At 40.4% G+C, this 21,344-nt stretch overlaps 1 protein-coding gene across 4 annotated transcripts in view; it reads left to right on the forward strand.

The window, feature by feature from the left end:
* The window catches only part of SPRY3 (sprouty RTK signaling antagonist 3), a 190,560-nt gene extending 169,675 nt beyond the window's left edge, over positions 1-20,885 (forward strand). The window contains exons 2-3 of one of the 4 annotated variants that reach the window (XM_041740602.1): positions 11,372-11,505; positions 16,888-20,885. In XM_041740602.1, the coding sequence (XP_041596536.1) occupies positions 16,991-17,857 (867 nt within the window). In that variant the 5' untranslated portion in view covers positions 11,372-11,505; positions 16,888-16,990 and the 3' untranslated portion in view covers positions 17,858-20,885. Of the gene's footprint in view, positions 1-11,116; positions 11,506-16,887 lie in introns of those variants that run through there. The other 3 variants (XM_041740601.1, XM_041740599.1, XM_041740600.1) reach the window with 3 other exon arrangements.
* The last annotated feature ends 459 nt before the right edge of the window (positions 20,886-21,344 follow it).

Below are 21,344 nucleotides of genomic sequence, written 5' to 3' on the forward strand. Positions count from 1 at the left end.
CTTTCAGTGAGAGGGGAAAAAAAACACAGGATAAAACAGGTATTTTTTTGAGGGCAAAATACTTTTTAAAAAAGCAAACTCAACCCCCAACATGGGGCTCAAACTCGAAACCCCAAGATCAAGAGTCACATGCTCTGCAGACTGAGCCAGGCAGGTACCCCCTATGGAGGGAAATACAACCAGAATTCCAGAATTCCAATTCTATCTTCTCAGCACTTCCACTGTTACTCCTCTCCAGTCTGGGCTGTTTCAATAGCCTCTTAATTGTTCTCCTTGCTTGCACCCTAAGCCCCTCTCCTGAATATGTACCCTATAGGACAGCCAGAGAGATCCTTTTAAAATTACAAGTCAGATTATGTCAACTCCTCTGGATCCAGCCCTCTGCTACCTCTCTGGTTTCCTTTGCTACCAGTATCCCCTCACTTCTTGCAGTCTAGGCATGCTGATCTTCTTGTTCTTCCTAGAACATTCCAAATGCATTCTGGCCTCAGGTATTTGCATTTACTCTACGTTCCGTGTGGGACATGTTGCGCCCATATAGCTGAATGACTTTTTCTCTCATTTGTTTGGGACTCAGCTCAAATGTCACTATTGAGAGAGAGTTTCCATGACCACCATACATGAAATAGCAACCTCCTTACCCTATTATCACATTCGTCAGATAAAGAAAGATAATGGGTGGAGATGGTTTTGACTTCTATCTTTCTATCACTCTAACATTCCACACACTCTCCTACTAGGCTAATCCATTCACATGACTTATATCTGTGTACTACTGGTTCTCATATTTCCATGCTTGATCCATATCCTCGTTTTTAAAGTTGTTAAATTCTAGTTAGTTAACAAACAGTCTAATACTAATTTCAGGTGTAGGATTTAGTGATTCATTGCTCACATACAACACCTGGTGCTAGTCACAAGTGCCCTCCTTCATACCCATCACCCATTTAACCCCTCCCCCCACCACTTCCACTTCAGCAACCCTCAGTGTGTTCTCCATAGTAAAGAGTGTTTTATGTTTTGCCGCTCTCTTTTTTCCCACCATGTTCGACTATTATGTTTCTTAAATTCCACATGAATGAAATCATATGATCTTTGTTTTTCTCTGCCTGACTTATTTTATTTAGCATAATACACTCAACTCCATCCATGTCATTGCAGATGACAATATTTCATCTTTTATATAGCTGAGTAATATTCCATTCTATTGCCTTTCATTCATTTTCAGTATTTTGTGTGTGTGTGTGTGTGTGCGTATGGTGTAAGAAAGTGGTCCAACATTCTTCTGCATGTTGCTATCCAGTTTTTCAAATACAACTTGTCCAAGAGACTGTCTTTTTTCCATTAGATATTCTTTCCTGCTTTGTTGAAAGCATATCTCAATTACTGTGTCCATATATATTCTTTGTTCAAGATCTATCTATATACATATATATATCAACTAATGTGTACACACACACACACACACACACACACACCACATTCTTTATCCATTCAATAGTCAACGCACATCTGGGCTTTCCACAGTTTGGCTATTGTGGACATTGCTGCTATAACCATTGCAAGTGCCCCTTGCAATCACTGTATCCTTTGGATAAATAGCTCATAATACAATTACTGGGCCATAGGGTAGTTCTATTTTTACTTCTTAAGGACCCTCCACACTGTTTTCCAGAGTGGCTGCACCAGTTTGCATTCCCACCAAGAGTGTAAGAGGGTTCCCCTTTCTCTGCATCCGCACCAACATCTGTTGTTTCCTATCTTGTTGATTTTACTTATTCTGACAGGTGTGAGGTTGTATCTCATTGTGGTTTTGATTTGTATTTCCTTGATGCCGAGTGATGTTGAGCATTTTTTGATGTGTCTGTTGGCCATCTGGATGTCTTCTTTGGAAAAATGTCTATTCATGTTTTCTGCCCATTTTTTAAACTTGATTATTTGTTTTTTGAATGTTGAGTTGTATAAGTTTTTAGATATATATTTTGGATACTAGCTGGTGCCATACTATTTTGATCACTACAGCTTTGTGAGATAACTTGAAGCCCAGAATTGTGATGCCTCCAGCTTTCCTTCTGTTTTTCAAGACTGCTTTGGTTATTCAGCGATCAATGAAACCAGAAGCTGGTTCTTGGAAAAAATTAATAAAATTGACAAGCCTTTAGCCAGATTTATTAAAAAGAAAAGGAAAAGTACTCAAATAAATAAAATCACAAATGAGAGAGGAAAAATCACAACCAACATCACAGAAATACAATTATAAGAGAATATTATGAAAAAGCATATGCCAAAAAATTGGGCAGTCTGGAAGAAATGGATAAATTCCTAGAGACAGAAACTATCAAAATTGAAACAGGAAGAAATAGAAAACTTGAATAGATCCATAACCAGCAAAGAAATTGAATCCATAATAAAAAAAATTCCCCAACAAAGAAAAGCCCAGGGCCAGTTGGCTTCCCAGGGGAATTCTACTGGACATTTAAAGAGTTAATACCTACTCTAAAACTGTTCCAAAAAATAGAAATGGAAGGAAAACTTCCAAACTCATTCTACCAGGCCAGCATTACTTTGATTCCAAAATCAGACAAAGACTCCAATAAGAAAAGAGAACTGCAGGCCAATATCTCTTGATGCACATGGATGCAAAAAATTCTCAACAAAATACTAGCAAATTGAATCCAATAGTAAAATAAAAGAATCATTCACCACAATCAAATGAGATGTATTCCTGGGTTGCAAAGGTGGCTCACTATTCACAAATCAACCAACATGATATGCCACATTAGTGGAAGGATAAGAACCATAAGACCCTTTCAATAGATGCAGAAAAAGCATTTGACAAAGTACAACATCCATTCCTGGTAAAAAAAAAAAAAAAACCCTCGGGATCCCTGGGTGGCGCAGCGGTTTGGCGCCTGCCTTTGGCCCAGGGCATGATCCTGGAGACCCGGGATCAAATCCCATGTCGGGCTCCCAGTGCATGGAGCCTGCTTCTCCCTCTGCCTGTGTCTCTGCCTCTCTCTCTCTCTCTCTGTGTGACTATCATAAGTAAATAAAAATTGAAAAAAAAATTAAAAAAAAAAACCCTCAACAACATAGAGAGGGAACATACCTGAACATCATAAAGGCCATATACAAAACCTCACAGCTAATCTCATCCTCAATGGGGAAAAACTAAGAGCTTTTCCTCTAAGATCAGAAACAAGACAGGGATGCCCACTCTCACCACTGTTATTTAGCATCTACTGGAAGTCCTAGACACAGCAGTCAGACAACAAAAAGAAATAAAAGGCATCCACAATGGCAAGGAAGAAGTCAAACTTTCACTATTTGCAGGTGACATAATACTGTATGTAAACTAAAGATGACACAAAGAAATGGAAAAACATTCCATCCTGAAAGACTCCACCAAAAATTTGCTAGAACTGAAACATGAATTCAGTAAAGTCACAGGATACATAATAAATGTACAGAAATCTGTTGCGTTTCTATACACCAGTCATGTAGCAGCAGAAAGAGAAATCAAGGAAAAGATCCCATTTACAATTGCACCCAAAACCATAAGGTACCTAGGAATGAACCTAACTAAAGAGGTGAAAGACCTGTACTCTGAAAACTATAGAGCACTGATGAAAGAAACTAAAGATGACACAAAGAAATGGAAAAACATTCCATCCTCATGGGTTGGACACACATTGTTAAAATATCTATATAATCCAAAGCAATCTACACATTTAATACAATCCCTATGAAAATACCACTAGCATTTTTCACAGAGCTAGAACAAACAATCCTAAAATTTGTATTGAATTGATCTGTATCTTCTTATAAAGTCAAAACCCATGTAGAATTTTGACTGGATTGCCATTTAGATATTACATGGGCATCTGAAACCCAACATTCTCAAACCTAATTTTTTAAACCTAATTTTTAAATGATTTTATTTCTTTCTTTAAGAGAGAGAGAGAGAGCACATACACAAGCAGGGGGAGGGGCAGAGGGAGAGGGAGAAGCAGGTTTCCCTGCTGAGCAGGGAGCCTGATGCAGGGCTCCATCCCAGGACCCCAGGACCATGACCTGAGTCAAAGGCAGATGTTTAACCAACTGAGAGTCACCCAGGCACCCCTCAAACCTATTTTTTTAAATATTCCTTCTATATCTCAGTATATGTCATGATTAATACCTCACATCTAATAAGTCACTAAGTCTTATTTACTCTATTTTCTGCATATAATCCACTTTTCTTCATCCACACTGCCTCTACCTTGATTCAGGCCACAATTATCTCTCATCTAATTTAGTGACAGATTGGACTGCAGTTTATAGGTTTACACATCCATTTTTTCTATAGGATTGTGAGTTATGAGAGGCTAAGACCACTCATTTATTCATTCAACCTGTATGAATGAAATACATGCTATGAATTCTAGTATGTATTCATCTCCGTATCTTTCACATGAAGTATATTCCCTGGCATTAAGTAGGTGCCCAGTATATGTTTGTTTTATTGAATTACATTGAAACTTACTATGTTACAGATGAGAAAATAGGGCCTATAGATGAAAAATGACCTGACAAAACCACATAGATTAGGATGCTAAAATGTACATTTCTTTACTCTTAGTCTAGTTTTCTTTCCACAGAATGACTTTGTCCCTACCTTTTACACCTCTGTTCTCTCCCACATTATTTTTTTCTCTCTCACTTTTCCATACCATTCTTTCATTATTGGTCATATTGCTCCTATATTTGTTTGCCAGATTCTGTGGGAAAAAATAATTATCACCATCCCTATAAGCTTTTTGGTTAAGAATCTGTATTTCCTTGGCATTGTTTACTTCTTCTGGCATCATCACTGCTGAATCAGGATGACCATAGGTCAGCTTTTCATCTGCCATTTCTAAAGAGTTCCTCTTGACTTCAGTAGAGTATGGATAAAAGTGGCCTTATATGGGAACTTGCAGGCTCTCAAAAGGATTTAGTTGCATTCTGGGAAAAAAAAACAGAAAGAGGAAAGACTTTCAGAATTTGTGTTGAATACATGTTTTATGCAGACAAGAGAGTATGGGTTATAATTATAGGTGAGAGATTTTGATATTTTACTGGGTTTATGGATGAACTTTCTGATAATGATTATTTTACACACTATATCGGACTATCACACAAAAATTTTTTAATGTTTAATCTATTTCCACTTGCTATGATTTAGTAAAACCTAAGTAAGAAATCTTAAGAAGCTGAGTACATTCTAGGAAAATCAAGAAAATATGTGGGTGGTGCCTTCTAGAGAAAATTTCTACTCCTAACATTCAGGCTATGAGTATAGGGGACCCTTTTAGAATAGTTTATAAAACATTGTTTTCACATCTTTGTATCTTCGTTAGTTCTGTTATATCTGCTTGTGTTTTCATTCATTCTTTTATTTATCAAATATTTCTGAGCATCTACTCTGTGTCAGACATTATGCTAAGTGTGGGAGATTCAGTGATGGTTCTTTTTGCATTTCATTCTGTCATCCTTTCTTTTACCTCTTGGCTTTTGGACATGCTATTCCCTCTGGCTATAACATCCTTCTTATCCTCCAAATTTATTTTTAAATATCACTTTTTCTAGGAAGCATTCAATAACCCTCTCAATATTGGATTAGGTGTATTTATTTGCTCCCTTCCTTTTTTTAAAAAAAAATTTTATAGTTCTTTTTTTTTATTGGAGTTCAATTTGCCAACATATAGCATAACACCTAGTGCTCATCCTGTCAAGTGCCCCCCTCAGTGCCCGCCACCCAGTCACCCCAACCCCCCGCCTACCTCCCTTTCCACCACCCCTTGTTCGTTTCCCAGAGTTAGGAGTCTCTCATGTTCTGTCTCCCTTTCTGATATCTCCCACTCATTTTTTCTTCTTTCCCCTTTATTCCCTTTCACGATTTTTTATATTCCCCAAATGAATGAGACCATATAGTATTTGTCCTTCTCTGATTGACTTATTTCACTCACCATCATACCCTCCAGTTCCATCCACGTTGAAGCAAATGGTGGGTATTTGTCGTTTCTAATGGCTGAGGAATATTCCATTGTGTACATAGACCACAGCTTCTTTATCCATCATCTTTTGATGGACACCGAGGCTCCTTGCACAGTTTGGCTATTGTGGACATTGCTGCTGTGAACATCGGGGTGCAGGTGTCCCGGCGTTTCACCGCATCTGTATCTTTGGGGTAAATCTCCAGTAGTGCAATTGCTGGGTCGTAGGGCAGATCTATTTTTAACTCTTTGAGGAACCTCCACACAGTTTTCCAGAGTGGCTGCACCAGTTCACATCCCCACCAACAGTGCAAGAGGGATCCCCTTTCTCCACATCCTCTTCAACATTTGTGGTTTCCTGTCTTGTTAATTTCCCCCATTCTCACTAGTGTGAGGTGGGATCTCATGGTGGTTTTGATTTGTATTTCCCTGATGGCAAGTGATGAGTGATGCGGAGCATTTTCTCATGTGCTTGTTGGTCATGTCTATGTCTTCCTCTGTGAGATTTCTCTTCATGTCTTTGCTCCCTTCCTTAGTACTTATCCTTTATTACATTTGTCTGTTTGCTACCTTTCCTACTAAACTATGAGTCCCTTGAGACCAGAGATTCATTGATTAATCATATATTTATTAATAGCATATAATGTAATATCTGTATTAATAACATAGAATTATTTAATTTATCTTTATATCCTAAGTACTATATTTTTATACTGTGGGCCTATATTAGTGCAACAGTGAAAACAATTGAAATTATTCAACCTCCTCACTTCTTAGGATGATACCCATAAAAATAATAATTATGTTAATGATCATTCATTCAACAATGCCTTCTATGGGCCACCGACTAAGTGCTGATTATCCAACAACTAAATTTCCTTCTCTTGTGGAGTTGACATTCAAGTGGGTAGGGAAAGATGTTTGTTCTGTGCCAGATCCTGTTCTAAGCATTTAACATGCTTTAACCCATTTAATTCTCACAGCAACCCTATGAGGTATATTTGTAAGTTGTGCTGATTTTACATATGAGAAACCAAGGTCCAAACAGATTAGTAACTTGGCCAAGGATACATAATATGCTGGCAAGTGGCTGATCTGGAATTTGACTCAAGTTGACTCATTCCAGAGTTTACACTCTTAATCACTACACCATAGAATCCTCTCATCTGCAAATCTCTTCAAGGATTTTTGCTCTAACTTTTCCAAATTACTTGATATCCCTTAATATTTCATGTCATTATATACTCCCTTGCCCACCAAAACACCAGTTCAGGTGTCTGTCCTCTTCTTTATCGCCCTTAATTTTAATCGTCTGTGTCCCATTCTAGACAGTGATCTCTTTGAGGATAGATATAACATTTGTCATATTTGTCCTCAGTGCTATATCCCCAGGGCCTGGCACACTGGTCATTCGATTAATGTCTATTAAATGAATAAATAACTGACTCTTGGTAATCTATACATTTATTTGTTTTTTTAAAGATCTCGTTTATTTATTCATGAGAGACACAGAGAGAGAGAGGCAGAGACACAGGCAGAGGGAGAAGCAGGCTCCACGCAGGGAGCCCCACGTGGGACTCGATCCCGGGGCCGAAGGAGGTGCTAAACCGCTGAGCCACCCAGGCTGTCCTATACATTTATTTTTTATTTGTGCTTTAAGCTATTGTGTTTCTGAAAGATTATTTTCAGTTTAATGATTCGTGAAAAGATATTGGGATAGTACAATTATATACAGAAATTGATGTTGAGACATTACAAAATTTACTATGTGATATCTGACAACTTGTTTTACAAACTTGTTAGAGTCAGTGTATTTCAGAAAACATGTTAGAGTCAGTGTATTTCAAGAAACATACTTTATTAGCTCTTTAGTTAATAGTGTTGCTTTTCAGGAAACACATTTAGACAGGTTCATTGAATTGTCTAGGATCATAAAGCTAGTTAGTGACAGTGTTGGCCTAGAAGCAAACACAGGTTTCCTGTCTCCCAATCCAATGGCTTTTTTCTCTTTATAGACACCTTGCAGACATTAATTCAAATCCAATTGAATTTGGAAATGCTGTCTTAGCACAGATCAATCCACCTATTTCTAAAAGCCAATAGTTTCAAAAAATAAATAAGTAACCCTGTAGAATACCAGAAAATCACTCTTCCCTCCAAATATCTTCCTTACTACTATGTTTTAGAACTCTCTAAGTTATGGTTGTATAATTAATTAAACACACCCTTCCATACTTACAGCAACTGGTTGTCCAAATCATTTCTGATATAACAGCTAAGTCAAAAAGATTCTGAAAGAATGTAGAGTATCTAACAAAGTCTACTGAATAAGTAGGACAGGACATAGATGAAAGTGTTGTAGGAGTTAAAAATGTAGAAATGAATTAGGGCATTAATAAAAACTATCATAGAGCTTTACAACAAAACAGCCTTAGCAGTCAGGAAAGTATTCACAGAGGAATTAGGACCTAAAGGTAGAAACTGAATAAATATATACAAGTCATGTGAAGGATACATATGGAAAGCTGGATTGGTAGCCATGTACATTGGTATCTTAGAAGAGTGAAACATTCAACTTGTCTTATGTTAAAAAGATATGTTGAGAAGTGGAATGTATAGAGTCGGAGAATAACTTGATTTATAGGCAAGGCAATTTAATCTTAATGCTCTAGGGGTTCAAAAATAAATTTTTGATCAAAGGAATAAAGTATGAAAATAAGTCACATTTAAGAAAGATATATTTGGCATATATCTGTTCAAATTTAAAGCTGGACCTTAAAAAAATAAAAGGATTTCAAATTGCAATCATCTGCTGCCTCTCCAATGAGCTTCATTAGGGTGAGAACAATTTCTTAATTTTCTTAATATGCATATTTCCTGTTCATTGAGCATTTACTTTATGCCAGACACATAATCTTTCCAATGCCAGACCTTATTAAATCTATAGGAAATAGCACAATCTTGTGATGTGAGGACTATTGTTACCTCCATTTTATAGATAAAGAAACAGGTTCAGAGAGGTGGATTGAGGTGCCCAAAGTCGGATAGCTCATAGATTTAGAAGCAATTATTTGAACCTTGATCTGTTTGACCCAAATCTAGTTAGTACAGTGCTTCGCACATAGTTGATGTGCAATAAATACCTGTTGAAAAAAATGGATGAATGAATATATCAGTAAATGTGTCCTCTTCTGCAGATGAAACTACATATTAGCTTTAATGTTTTTCATGATCTTGATAAGCTCAAGTCAATATTAAGAGTAAAGATGTTTCAGTAAAGATTTTAAAATTAAAAAAATAAACAACATAAAAAATTTGCTAAGCAAAAAAAAAAAAAAGAGTAAAGATGTTTGAGCCATAAAAGAGAAGAATTTCCATAGGCAAATCTCTTGACTCTTGAAATTCTGATTAGGAAGAGATCTGGATTGGCTTAGAGATTACATACAGATGTATATGTATGTGTATATATATATATATGTGTGTGTGTGTGTGTGTGTGTGTGTGTGTGTTTACATGATACACACATCAGTAAAAGAGTTTGAAGCACTTTTGACAAACACATATACATATGAGCATGCAGATCCACATAACCATATATGTTTTTAATCCGTGCTCTCTTTTGTTTTCTTAACCCTCCTGAGAGAGTGTAAATAGTAGAATGTCAGAGCTAGAAGGGACCTTAGTAATCACCCAATCAGATCCTCTCATGTAAATGTAGAAATTGAGGCACTAGAAGGAAAGTAAATTGCAAAGGTCACAGAAGGAGTTAGAGGAAGATTAAGAATCTCAGTTTCCTGACTCAGAGGTTTGTTTTACTCTGAACTGTCACCATTTACCATGTCTATTTTATAGATGGGGTAAGCAAGGCATCCTAAGAATGTTGATGATCAAGCTCCTGCTACTTATCCATTGAAGCAGGACTTGAAATCAGATCTCTTTTATTTTAAATATGAGGCTTGTTTTCATTCAAGTGCTTCTGTCTGGATGCTCAATAGGAAGACCCGTTTGTACTGAATTAAATAGTGGGCTGAGGATAATTTACAGAAAACTTTGTCCTTCGCTTTAAAAGAAAATGTCCAAAGCTGCTTTATTTTGAGAAGACTGACAGTCCTAAGGAGGCTGCATGAAGGCAGGGATTCTGTCTTCTTTATTGAATCCACAATACGTCGCACAAAAGAAGGCACTCAAAAAATATTTGAGTATATGGCACACTACAGGCAGAATGGGAAAGTAAGTTGGGTAATGGTCTCCCAGTGGATGATGGATGGATAATCATTATTAGTTTGAAAAAGTGGGAATGAATGCGGGTAAGAGGTGGGAGAAACCCTTAAACAAAGGGGAAGCTCTGTTCTGTGATAGAAGCTGCAATCACTCAGCAAGGGCTGAGTGGTTTGGTAGGACTGCGATTGGAGGCAGAGATATTTAAATGAGGCCTCCTTAAAATTGTGACTTTCCGCCCCACCCCCATTCTCCTTTAAATTTTGTTTCAGTCATTACCCAGGGACCGGATACAGAGATTCCTATGGGGAGTTCTAATGGGTCGATTCAATTTCAACTGGATGACGCCACTTAGCTAAGCATTAAGAGCTACAGCTCCGGGAAAGCAAACGACACAGAGAGAGGGAGAGAAAGAAATTATAACAAGGAGCAATAAATCCCTTTCCTCCCATCCTCCCCTATAATCCATTCACAAGACCTTCAGAAATCATCTACATTCACAAAACAGCCAGCTAGCTGAGCTCAACGCACTGCGATCTCATCCCCCCCGTCTCTGCAGATTCTATACCAGCACACCCTGAGCTATACAAATAATCACACACTGGCGGTATCTATTGCTCTGTTGAGATACCCTGTGTCTACAACCGCAGTTTCTGCTGCCTCGGTTCATCCGTCAGATTGGAGGAGACAGAGGCGGAGGCGGAGGCGGAGGCAAAAGAGAAAGAGGGGGAGGAGGTAAAGAAGGAAGAAGGGGAGGAGGGAAGGGGGAGGGAAGAGGAGGGAAGGAAAAAGCTGAAGGAGGAGGGGGAAAGAAAGAGGAGGAGGAGGAGAAGGGGAGGAGAAAGAGGCGGAGGAGGAGGGGGAGGAGAAATAGAAGAAGGAGGAGGAGAAAGAAGAGGAGGAGGAGGAGAAAGAGGAGGAGGAGATGAACAACTTACCCTGCTGAGCTTTCTTTGGGGAATACGTGCATCAAGATTTAGATCTGCATGTAAAATCTATACAAAGTATCTGCCACTACAGGTCCGACTCTCCTCCCCACCCCACCCCCCGCAGCACCGTTTTTTTTCCTTTCCGTTTTCTCTGCTGTGTCAGAAAGACCGACACAGAACTATCTCTGTTTCTGGCTCCACTGCCAGTGAAGGAGTTTTCATTCAGACTTTCCGAAGAGAGGTGGAGAAACCTAAAGACTCAGGAGAAGAAGAGGTCTTTTGAGCCAAATGGGGCATTAGTTCTTCTGCTTTCCTCAGCATGGATAAACCCTTTCCTCAAGGTAAGCCACGGAGATTAGCTCTTAAAGACCCTGGGATTCTTTCTGTGCTGTGCATACATTGCCATTCATTCCAGCCATCCTGTGTGTGTGTGTGCGTGTGTGTGCGTGCGCGCGCGTGTGTGCACGCGTACAAGAGCAAACGCATGGGTAAAATAAAATGAAAACCATTTAAATGAGATTTAAATGAATCAGCTTTTGCAGAAAACTCTCCGTATTGGAAATTTATAAATCAAAATGGAACTTCAAAATAACCCTTTGGTACCCAAATGCCAATTGAATTTTTAGCCTGTTGACCTTTAAATGCATTTTGGTGCTTGCCTAAGCCCCTTATAGCGCAGCCTAACCACCCAGGCTGAGGACGTAGGGAGAGCCCGTGCTGAGGCCAGTCTGGCTGCCCAGCGGGCATCCTGTCAGCGTGGGGCTGGTCTGCTATTGGCTCACAAGTCTGGGCTGTGCATCGTTCAGATTTCATCACATCACCTTGCCCTGGGTAGAAATGGCGCAAGCTGACACGGCATAACCCCCTACTTACATTGAGTCAGAGCAGTGATTTAGAAATCTCTGGATCCCTGCCTGGGTGTGTGTGCACATGTCTCTGTGTGGCGTACGGAAATTTTGTCAAAAGTGAGAACCTGTGAGCATGTCCAGTTAGCCAATAAGCATTCAATACGACCTAGTAGAGTGGTTTACACTGCCTTCCAGTCCTCTGGCTAATTATAATTAGCATTCACCTCTGCGTGCAGCAAACAAAGTTGGATGAACAGAAAACAGACCTTGAACTCTTAAACAGAAAATCTATTTTGAAATGCAAACTATTGTTGCTTTTCTGGGTACATTAAAACCTCATTGTAACATAATGTGCTATTACATGAATTTGGAGATACCAGGTGTTAGATCATGTTCCCAACAAGTCAGCTGCATACATACATACCAATAAGGCACAGGAAGTATTACTCTTGTTCCCTGTACCTCTAAATAAACGTTTACTGAGACTTGATTCAATGCATTTTGGTTTCTTTGTGCTCCGTTTTTAGGTCTGTCTCGCTGTGAACCAATCTAGATAGTGATCTGAGTGACTTGGGCTTGGAAGGTTTTTACTCAGAGTTGAGGAATTGGGTAGTGAGGAATTGAAAAACCTAAAGGAAGGAGACTAGTTCTTCATGAAAGACTTTTTGAGGCAGAGAAATGCAACCGACAAACCCAGAGTAAAAAATTGAGAGTATCACGACAAGAAGGGGCTTGAAAAGCCCTCTTTTTGTGCCCTGAATTTTGGAGAAAAACTGAGGCTTGGGTTGGAAGTCACTAGTCCATGGCCTCACAAAAAAGTACTTAAGACTAGAACTTAGACCCTTGCAAAAGGGTCTGGGGTTTAAAGAAAGATTCCTACTTCTTGAGTGAACAACTAGCATTTTCCTCAGGGTTGGAAGTATGCGAATCCATCAGGTATTATTACTATTTTCCCCCGTTATTGCTCATCGCTAGAACACCCATATCTTTAAAAATGCCAAGTCTAACAACTGCTGGAATCTCTAGTTTGAAATAAACTGCTCTGCGTCTTAATGAAACTATTAAAGTAATGAATAGGGCTAGGGTAGCAAAGTGACAAGTTAAGAGTTAAATGTGGTGAGAACCTGGCAGCTCCAGCAAGATGTATGTGGTAGGAGGGAGGCCCAGTCAGTGGCTGAGAGGTTAGTAATGTAAACTATATACAACTTGGTATTTGTAAGGGGGGAGTGCTTTGATAGAGATGCAAATGCTTTTGCACAGAGAGGGATTTTTGGAGAGCAGACTTTGGAACAGTAGAACTAAGAAAACATATAAAGCCATAGCAGAAATTCCCCCTATGTTTGCTTTCAGTTATTCTGAGAAGGAGTGTATATAACAGCAGAGCACAGAAAAAAGTAACACGCCCCAGAGCTGTTACACGGTAGGGTACAAAACAGCATTGAACCCATGGGAGTTGGAGAAAACAGGAGCCAAGCTCTCCTTCTCTCCCCTCGTTTTCTTTGAAATTGAGGTTGAGTCATATTGTATCAGAAAGGGTTTACCACAGAAATCCGAACTGTCTAAAGATGTTGGCGTAGTAGGGCTTTAGATAGGCAAGTTTTCAACTTTGGCCTCAACATGGCAGATTTTAGGTTCCAGGGAGGCAATACATTTTTCTTTCATGAACAAACAGCATTTCTTGAATAGATTTAGCTCTCTCGTCCCTTAGTTGGCATAAGAAAAGAAATTTCTGTTTAGGTTGAACATAGAAAATTTCAGGGCTACAGAAAAACTGTTGAGAGAGCTCTGAGCACCTGGCCAGAGGGACTGAGATGGGAGTGGGTTTACAATGCATCATTCATTACTGCAGAGGCACTACGTGACAGAAATCACTAGATCCCACCAATGTGCAGCCAAGACTTGTAATCACCTTGGCTCCTATTTAATAATATGTGATATGCATATTCTCTCTCTCATTTCATAGGCTATGGGACTGACCAACAGCACAGTTTCTTTACTGTTTTTGCTCACAATGAATGGCCCTTTAACGTGAGGATTTCTGAATCCTAAACATGCATGCACTAGTAGTTTTTCATCTAACCTATGTGCTGGAGCAGTGTCTTGCCCATTTCTCAACCTTTTCCCCTGCCTTACCTCCCCCTACAGGGTCTACTTTGGGTCATCCTGTTAGCCAGGTCAGCAAACATTTTATTGTCATTCAACCCTGTTTTGATCCTTCTCAACAGCCTGATTTTGCCCAGGTCCTCCTGCCTGCTCCATTGCAGATTTTCCACAGTCCATTCTGGTGAAAGATTTTGCAGGGCAGGAAGAGTTCATCCCGTTAAGCCCCTTGTAAACAAGACAGTGGTACCTCATCATCCCGGGCCAATGCCCCAAAGCTTCCTTTAATCATCCAACCGAGCGTCTCAACTTTTCAGCCTTACAGCAATCTAATCAATATCCAGATACACCTTCTCAATTTAAGCACCATAGACCCTTCTGCTGCCAAGACAGGATCCCCTTTGAACATGGTTCTGAGTCATTTCTATTATGACCTAGATTCCTCCAAGCTGAGCTTTTCAACCTTCTGGGCATGTCCCTGAGATACCTAGTGATATCTTTGGAATCCCATAGGATTATCTTTTGTAACTTTGAGACCTTGTATGCCTTCCTTTGAGTTATTGATTCTTGGAATTTCCAATATGTTTTGAATCTAATTTCCTTTGGGAAATCAATGAGTCTAAAATGCACCCAGCGCATTGGTCACCGTTCTTAGACTATAAAGGACACAAATGTGCATTCTTTATCAGATCAACAGGGAATAAATCCATGCCTTATCAATTTGCCAAAAGACTCTTCCCGATGCAAAGTTTCTACATCCACATAACCTGCAAGTCAGCTGAACAATGTGTCTTTGTTTTTTTAGCTGTTCAAATGAAAACTTCTTTTTCCTTTCCAGTGCTGAGATTCTGAATCTTAACAAAGTCCAGTGAAGGTAGATGTGGGAGGCTTCAGGGCGCTGTGAGTCCAAGTAAATAAAAGAGACATAAATTTTGCTTCTGAATGCTGAAATGAAAAAGGCCATGTTGCTTAGTTAGCCCTCAAGGATTGAAGATGTAGAAGGCGTAAATGAAGAGAAATCGTTGTCAGATTGTCTAGTTATACAAACACAGATCATAATGGGGCAGAGTCCTTCACGATCACCTAGTTTACTCTGCTAATTACCCGGAGAGTGGATTGAGGCCCAAACAAAGCAAGTGATTTGACAGAAGTTTCATAGATATTCTAGCCTTAGAATGTCCATCATGTTTATTTGCATTCTCTTGTGCTGCATTAAATAATATCAAAACAACTAGCTAAAAAGTGGAATTATAGTCAGACTGGTTCTTTTCTGTGATGTGCCAGAAAAGTTATTTTTAACCAAATTAAATCTTCTTTTCAAAAAGCGAACAGATGTAAATTCAACTAAACAGGTTTGCATGGGGATATAGCCTCAAAAGGCAATGAATCTGGTCATATTATTAGCCACTGAGTCCTTTAGCAGCGGCCTCCTTATTTTTCCTGGTATTGAGCTTTGGGCACATTTCCGTGTCGTGTTTGCTTGCTTATGGAAACCTAATCAAGCACTATCCTCTTTCACTTGTTCATTTCTATTACTCATTCAAGCTTTGCGTTCCATACAGTAGTGTGAGTAATCGATCTATTTTGAGGAGGCCTGAAATATGATGGATTTCAAGTATATACTTTATTCATGCTAGTGCTTCCTAGGTCCTAATGCCTCCAGGGTGACTCTTGGATTTGTGCTTAGGTTTTCTTGTGTGCACGTTTTCGGTCGTTCAGTCCTCCAGGGGGTGTAATGCGATGCCGGACTGTTTGTACGATATTTTTCACTATTATCACTACTATGCTTCATCAGATCCTCCAGGGAATGACCATCCACTCTTCCTGATGGTGGTACAGCAGAGGCACACGCGTATGTTTTCTAGATATTCAACTTGGTTTAAATAGGTACAGCTACAGGTGAGATTTCAAATAATTCAGGGATCATCTTATATGGCTCCCCCGGCCCCGTTGTTACTCACACAAATATATAGAAGTTTGCTTCTGGAGCCATACTACTTTTAGGAAGAATTATCTCCTCAATAAGTTCAAGCAGATGGAAGGCGAGGAGAACTGCAAGATGATTAGTCTTGGCTTCCTTACACTTTGGGGAAGTTTTTTCCCTATTATTCTACAGACAGCCTGATTTCTGTGCTCAGTGTCCGCCATATCACTGTGCCTTGGCTGCCTGTAGTCATCGAATCGAGCAGTTCCTCTCCCATCTGCTATGTATGCCTATCACAACCTTTACTGAAGTGAGAATTTTGATTGATGGTGTATGTACATATACGTGTGTGTGTACATGTGTATATATGTCTCTTTCTTACACACACACACACACACACACACACACACCTTCTCATGGAAGGCTTTAGAAGCTTTTTCTTTAACATTAGCATTACTTCAGGATGTCGTGTTTGCGTTTGAAATCAGGTTCCATTTTTTTTTTTTTTTAGGTTCCATTTTTATTAGAATTTTGACACTCAAGGCCTGGATTTCTCTGTTAGCAAACATCTGAATGAGCTCACTGCTCCTGTGACCCTCATCACATGATGGGATACAAAAGGAATCAATGATATGAGCTTTGCTCCCACAGTGCTTTATGGTCAGGATGGGTTGACCAGATCTGTCTGTAAAGAAGTAGGTAAGGTCCATCACAGAATGAAGGTGTAACATGAAGACTACCCTAAAGTAACTGAAGGCAGTGGTAGAGGTAGGGCCTGAGCTTTGTTAGTTCCCTGCAAAGTAGTCATGCCTGTGTCTTCTCATGGATTGTTTCTATTTCTTCTCTCCTAGGATTTTCTGATGTGCCCTAAGGTCCATGTAACTCCAAGGGCTCTTTATCACCACAAGTGCCACCCTGACCCAAAACCACTCAGAACTCAAGAATCAAGGCAGAATGGATGCTGCAGTGACAGATGATTTCCAACAAATTCTCCCTATCGAACAGCTGCGCTCTACTCATGCTAGCAATGATTATGTGGAACGGCCTCCAGTCCCCTGTAAACAGGCCCTCTCCAGCCCTTCCCTTATAGTGCAAACCCACAAATCTGATTGGTCCCTGGCTACCATGCCTACTGCTCTTCCCCGCAGTCTCAGCCAGTGCCATCAATTGCAGCCCTTGCCTCAGCATCTGAGCCAATCTAGCATTGCCAGCTCAATGTCCCATAGCACCACTGCCTCTGATCAAAGGCTCTTGGCCAGCATTACACCCTCACCTTCAGGCCAGTCCATCATCCGAACCCAGCCTGGAGCAGGGGCCCACCCAAAGGTGGATGGTGCTCTGAAGGGAGAAGCTGAGCAATCTGCAGTGCACCCCAGTGAGCACCTCTTCATTTGCGAGGAGTGTGGGCGCTGCAAATGTGTCCTCTGCACAGCAGCTCGTCCTCTCCCCTCCTGCTGGCTGTGCAACCAGCGTTGCCTTTGCTCTGCCGAGAGCCTCCTCGATTATGGCACTTGTCTCTGCTGTGTTAAGGGCCTCTTCTACCACTGCTCCACTGATGATGAAGACAACTGCGCTGATGAGCCCTGCTCCTGTGGGCCTAGCTCTTGCTTTGTCCGCTGGGCAGCCATGAGTCTCATCTCCCTCTTCCTACCTTGCCTGTGCTGCTACCTGCCTACCCGTGGATGCCTCCATCTGTGCCAGCAGGGCTATGATAGCCTCAGGCGACCAGGCTGCCGCTGTAAGAGGCACACCAACACTGTGTGCAGGAAAATCTCTTCTGGTAGTGCACCGTTCCCTAAGGCCCAGGAAAAGTCTGTATGACCTTCCCAAAAATGGATCCAGAGCTTTCTCCTTCTAACTCCCATTAGTCAAGTATAGGCCTCATCTTTGAAGAGGGGGAGAAGGATTAAAGCAGCCAAAGTTAGGGCCTCACCGGTGTTGCTCCTGCAGTGTCAGGGGATGGCCAAGTACATCCTGGTGCAGGATGCCTTGTTCTTTCTCACAGTATCTATCCCACTCCTCTTCAACCTTTTTACACCTTGCCATTTGAGCCCTGTGGCTGTCATGGCAAATTCAGGTGACACATAGGCATGAGATTTGGACACCGAGGACTGACAGAGCCAGCAACGTGGAGGTTTAGGGGCTCCCCAACATAATGCCTCTTGATGCAGGCTCTGCGCGTCACTCTACTTTCCACGGTGCCTTTGGAAACTTTCTCCTTAGATGGTTTTCACAGGTCCAGGTGGAACAGTGTTCAATATTCCAGGGAATCTGACCCCTTTGCCCTGTTTACTGCCCTTTCTCCTCTTTACTCTTTTTCTCCCTCTCTCGTCTTATTCTGTGTTCATTCCTCCTTCATCCCCACCCTTACTTCTTTTGGTTTTCTTCTTTCTCTATCCCTTCTCTCTACTCCTTTCCTCTTACTCTTTCCACCTAATTCGTTCTCTACTTGTATTTCTCTCTTGTTTGACCTCCCTTTGTTTCTCTCTACCTGTCCTTCTTTCTCTACTACGTCCAAAAGTGCTGTTTTTCCATAGGTGTTTCCTTTGACGCCAAACTTTGCTATGCTATACTATTTACTAAATTTTATTAAGGGAAATGGATTACTGTAATGAACTGATCACTAGCAATAGTCTATATCCTGATGTGTGTGTGTGTGTGCACTCATAACCACACTCACCTGTTTGTGAGCATATGAGGCAAAAATTATCTTACATTTCCAGGTTTAACTAGTTGGAGTTTTACGCTCTTTCCCAATAATCAACTTATAGTACTGACAGATTCCACTAGCATGCGGAGTAGGATAGTAAATCAGGATGCTCATAACTTTGTATGTCTGACCCAAGTGCCAAAGGCAGACGTGCTTTATAGCTAAATGAACAAAGCAAGGGTATTACAGAGGTCTGTTCTCTCTTAGAAGCTAACTGCCCTGAGACTGCATGGCTCAGGCCTTAATTATGGACATAAAAAGTCATAAAACTTTAGAGCTGGAAGGAATCTTAACTGTTACTCTAGTTCAATGCCCTTATTTTGCAGATGGGAAAACTGAGGCCTGGAGACAGGAAGGGATTTTCCCAAGGCCACACATGGAGTTCATAGCAGGGTTGGGACTAGAATACAGGCCTTCTGACTCCTAGTTCAGTATTCTCTACCTACCCTACATCACACTAGGTCATGGGACTTTTCTCTTAGGACTCTGTTCACAGTGACAGAAAGCCATTGCCATTCAATTTGCTGTAACCATGCCAAGTTAGTGTGGTGGTCTTTATGCAGTGCATAGTGGGTAGCTCATTAACCATCAGGTGTTGAGGCTGCCCCCACTGGACATCACCTTTGGCTCTGTCACCTGTACAAGCTCAAGTGTGGAAACAAACAAACAAACAAGGAATCCCTAACCAAGCTGTATCTTCGCCTACTCTTTGCTGCACACATTGTGCTCACTCCTGGCTTTGTCTGTCGTGGCAATTGCCTGAGAACTTAAATTTCAGCAACAGTGGAAAACTGAGATGAAAGACACATAAAGCAGAGAACTGACTTCTCTTTTACAAAAATACCAAGAGCCTGTGTTGTGAATCCACTTCAATGGGAAAAGGCTGCAGTGGGGATGGCAGGCAGCTAAAGACAGCTGCTAAAGACACAAGAATTAGATCCAGTTTCCCTCTGTAAGTGAATCCAAAATTCACTGAGGAATTCAGAGATTGAGGGCACTTGCTTGAAATCAAGGTGCTCCAACTTAGTTTAAGACTTCCAGACTCTAACTTTATATATCATCTCTTTTAAAGTGTGCATGGATGTGTATCGCAGAGTGGAGACATGGAGAGAAATGTATAGTCATACACAGGGAGAAGAAGAAGGGAACGTCGACATCCCTTTGTCGGGTATATTCTAGAGAAATATGTGCCACTTAGTCTCTGTTGGTTCTGAATCTTCCTGAAGTGTACTGACATTTGGGCTGCACACAGCCCCATGCTTTCACTTTCGCCTCCTCTTCTAGAATTGCTTTGCTCTATTTTTGTATATATAAATATGTTATGACAATTATTAATAATGTTAACGATATTGCTGCAAATGGTGCCATATATAAGGTTTGGCTTCTTGGAACATTATAAACCCAAACCAATACCTGTAACCTCTTATGTTGCTTTCAGATCCTTCCATTTTAAGTAACTTTTTAAAATTGTATGAGTCTGCCTGATTGAACTTTGACTTATCTACCCCTAAAAGCTGTGCCCAGTTCTCTGGGTCCAGCTGGATGGTGATGAGTAGCAACACACACTTCTCCCCGCTTATGCCTGAAATTTGCTTAGAGCTGAGATATATAAGGATTCTATGACACTAGTGCATTGTTCCTGGAGCTAAAGTTATTCTATGGATGTTTGCTTATTAGTTTCAGGGCCCAGACTATCACAAGTCCCTCCTCCTTGATAGCTCCTTGATATCCCAATCCTGCAGTCCTTACTCAGGCAAATTGTGCACTGCCAGAGGGGCCCTGGGCTCTGCCATACACCCAGAAGAGCTCTTCTCAGTGTATTTCTAAATGGCCTTACACTTGGTAGAAGAAACTGAAGGGTTACTCAAATGCAATTGCAATCTGCAATCTGCTGCTGAGTCAGGGCTTTCACTTGTGTCCAAGTTGGCCTGATACGGGCTGCATCTGGTTTACGTATAGATGGGTCCTGTTGGGGTATGTGTACAGACGTGTGAGTGTGCATATGTACCCTTCTGTGAAATCATATATATACATATACATACACATGTATATGTATATATATGTGTGTGTGTGTGTAAATATATATATTCACACATCTCTATATATTTTAATGTATTGCACATGTATATTTAAAATATATATGAAAGAACTCTAAATCCTGCAGAAAGCCTCTGTTTTCATTATTTTGCTACCTCGTGTCATGTGCTGTATAAACAGGAATATTTAGAGGGTTGTTTCCTGCTTAGCATTTTTTTGCAGTTAAGTCATCTGTTACCCCCTGATTCTACTGCTTTCCACATATTGGTTCCCTGATACATTTCACGTGACTTTAGCCAAGAGTTTTTCTTTGATTCCAGCCCATCTGCCCTTATCACAATGGCTATGATAAATATAGTGAACACTTATATAGTGCTTACTATGTGCTAAACACTGCTTTAAGCACATTGCCTATATTAGTTCATTTAATTCACACATTAAGATGTAGGTACCATTACAATTCCCGTTTCACATATAAGAAAAGTGAAGCACAGAGAGGTTAATTGACTTGCCAATGGTAACAAAGCTTGTAGATGAAAGACCTAATATATCAACCAGAGC

The sequence above is a fragment of the Vulpes lagopus genome, chromosome X, assembly GCF_018345385.1.
Source record: "Vulpes lagopus strain Blue_001 chromosome X, ASM1834538v1, whole genome shotgun sequence".
Taxonomy (NCBI): Eukaryota; Metazoa; Chordata; class Mammalia; order Carnivora; family Canidae; genus Vulpes; species Vulpes lagopus.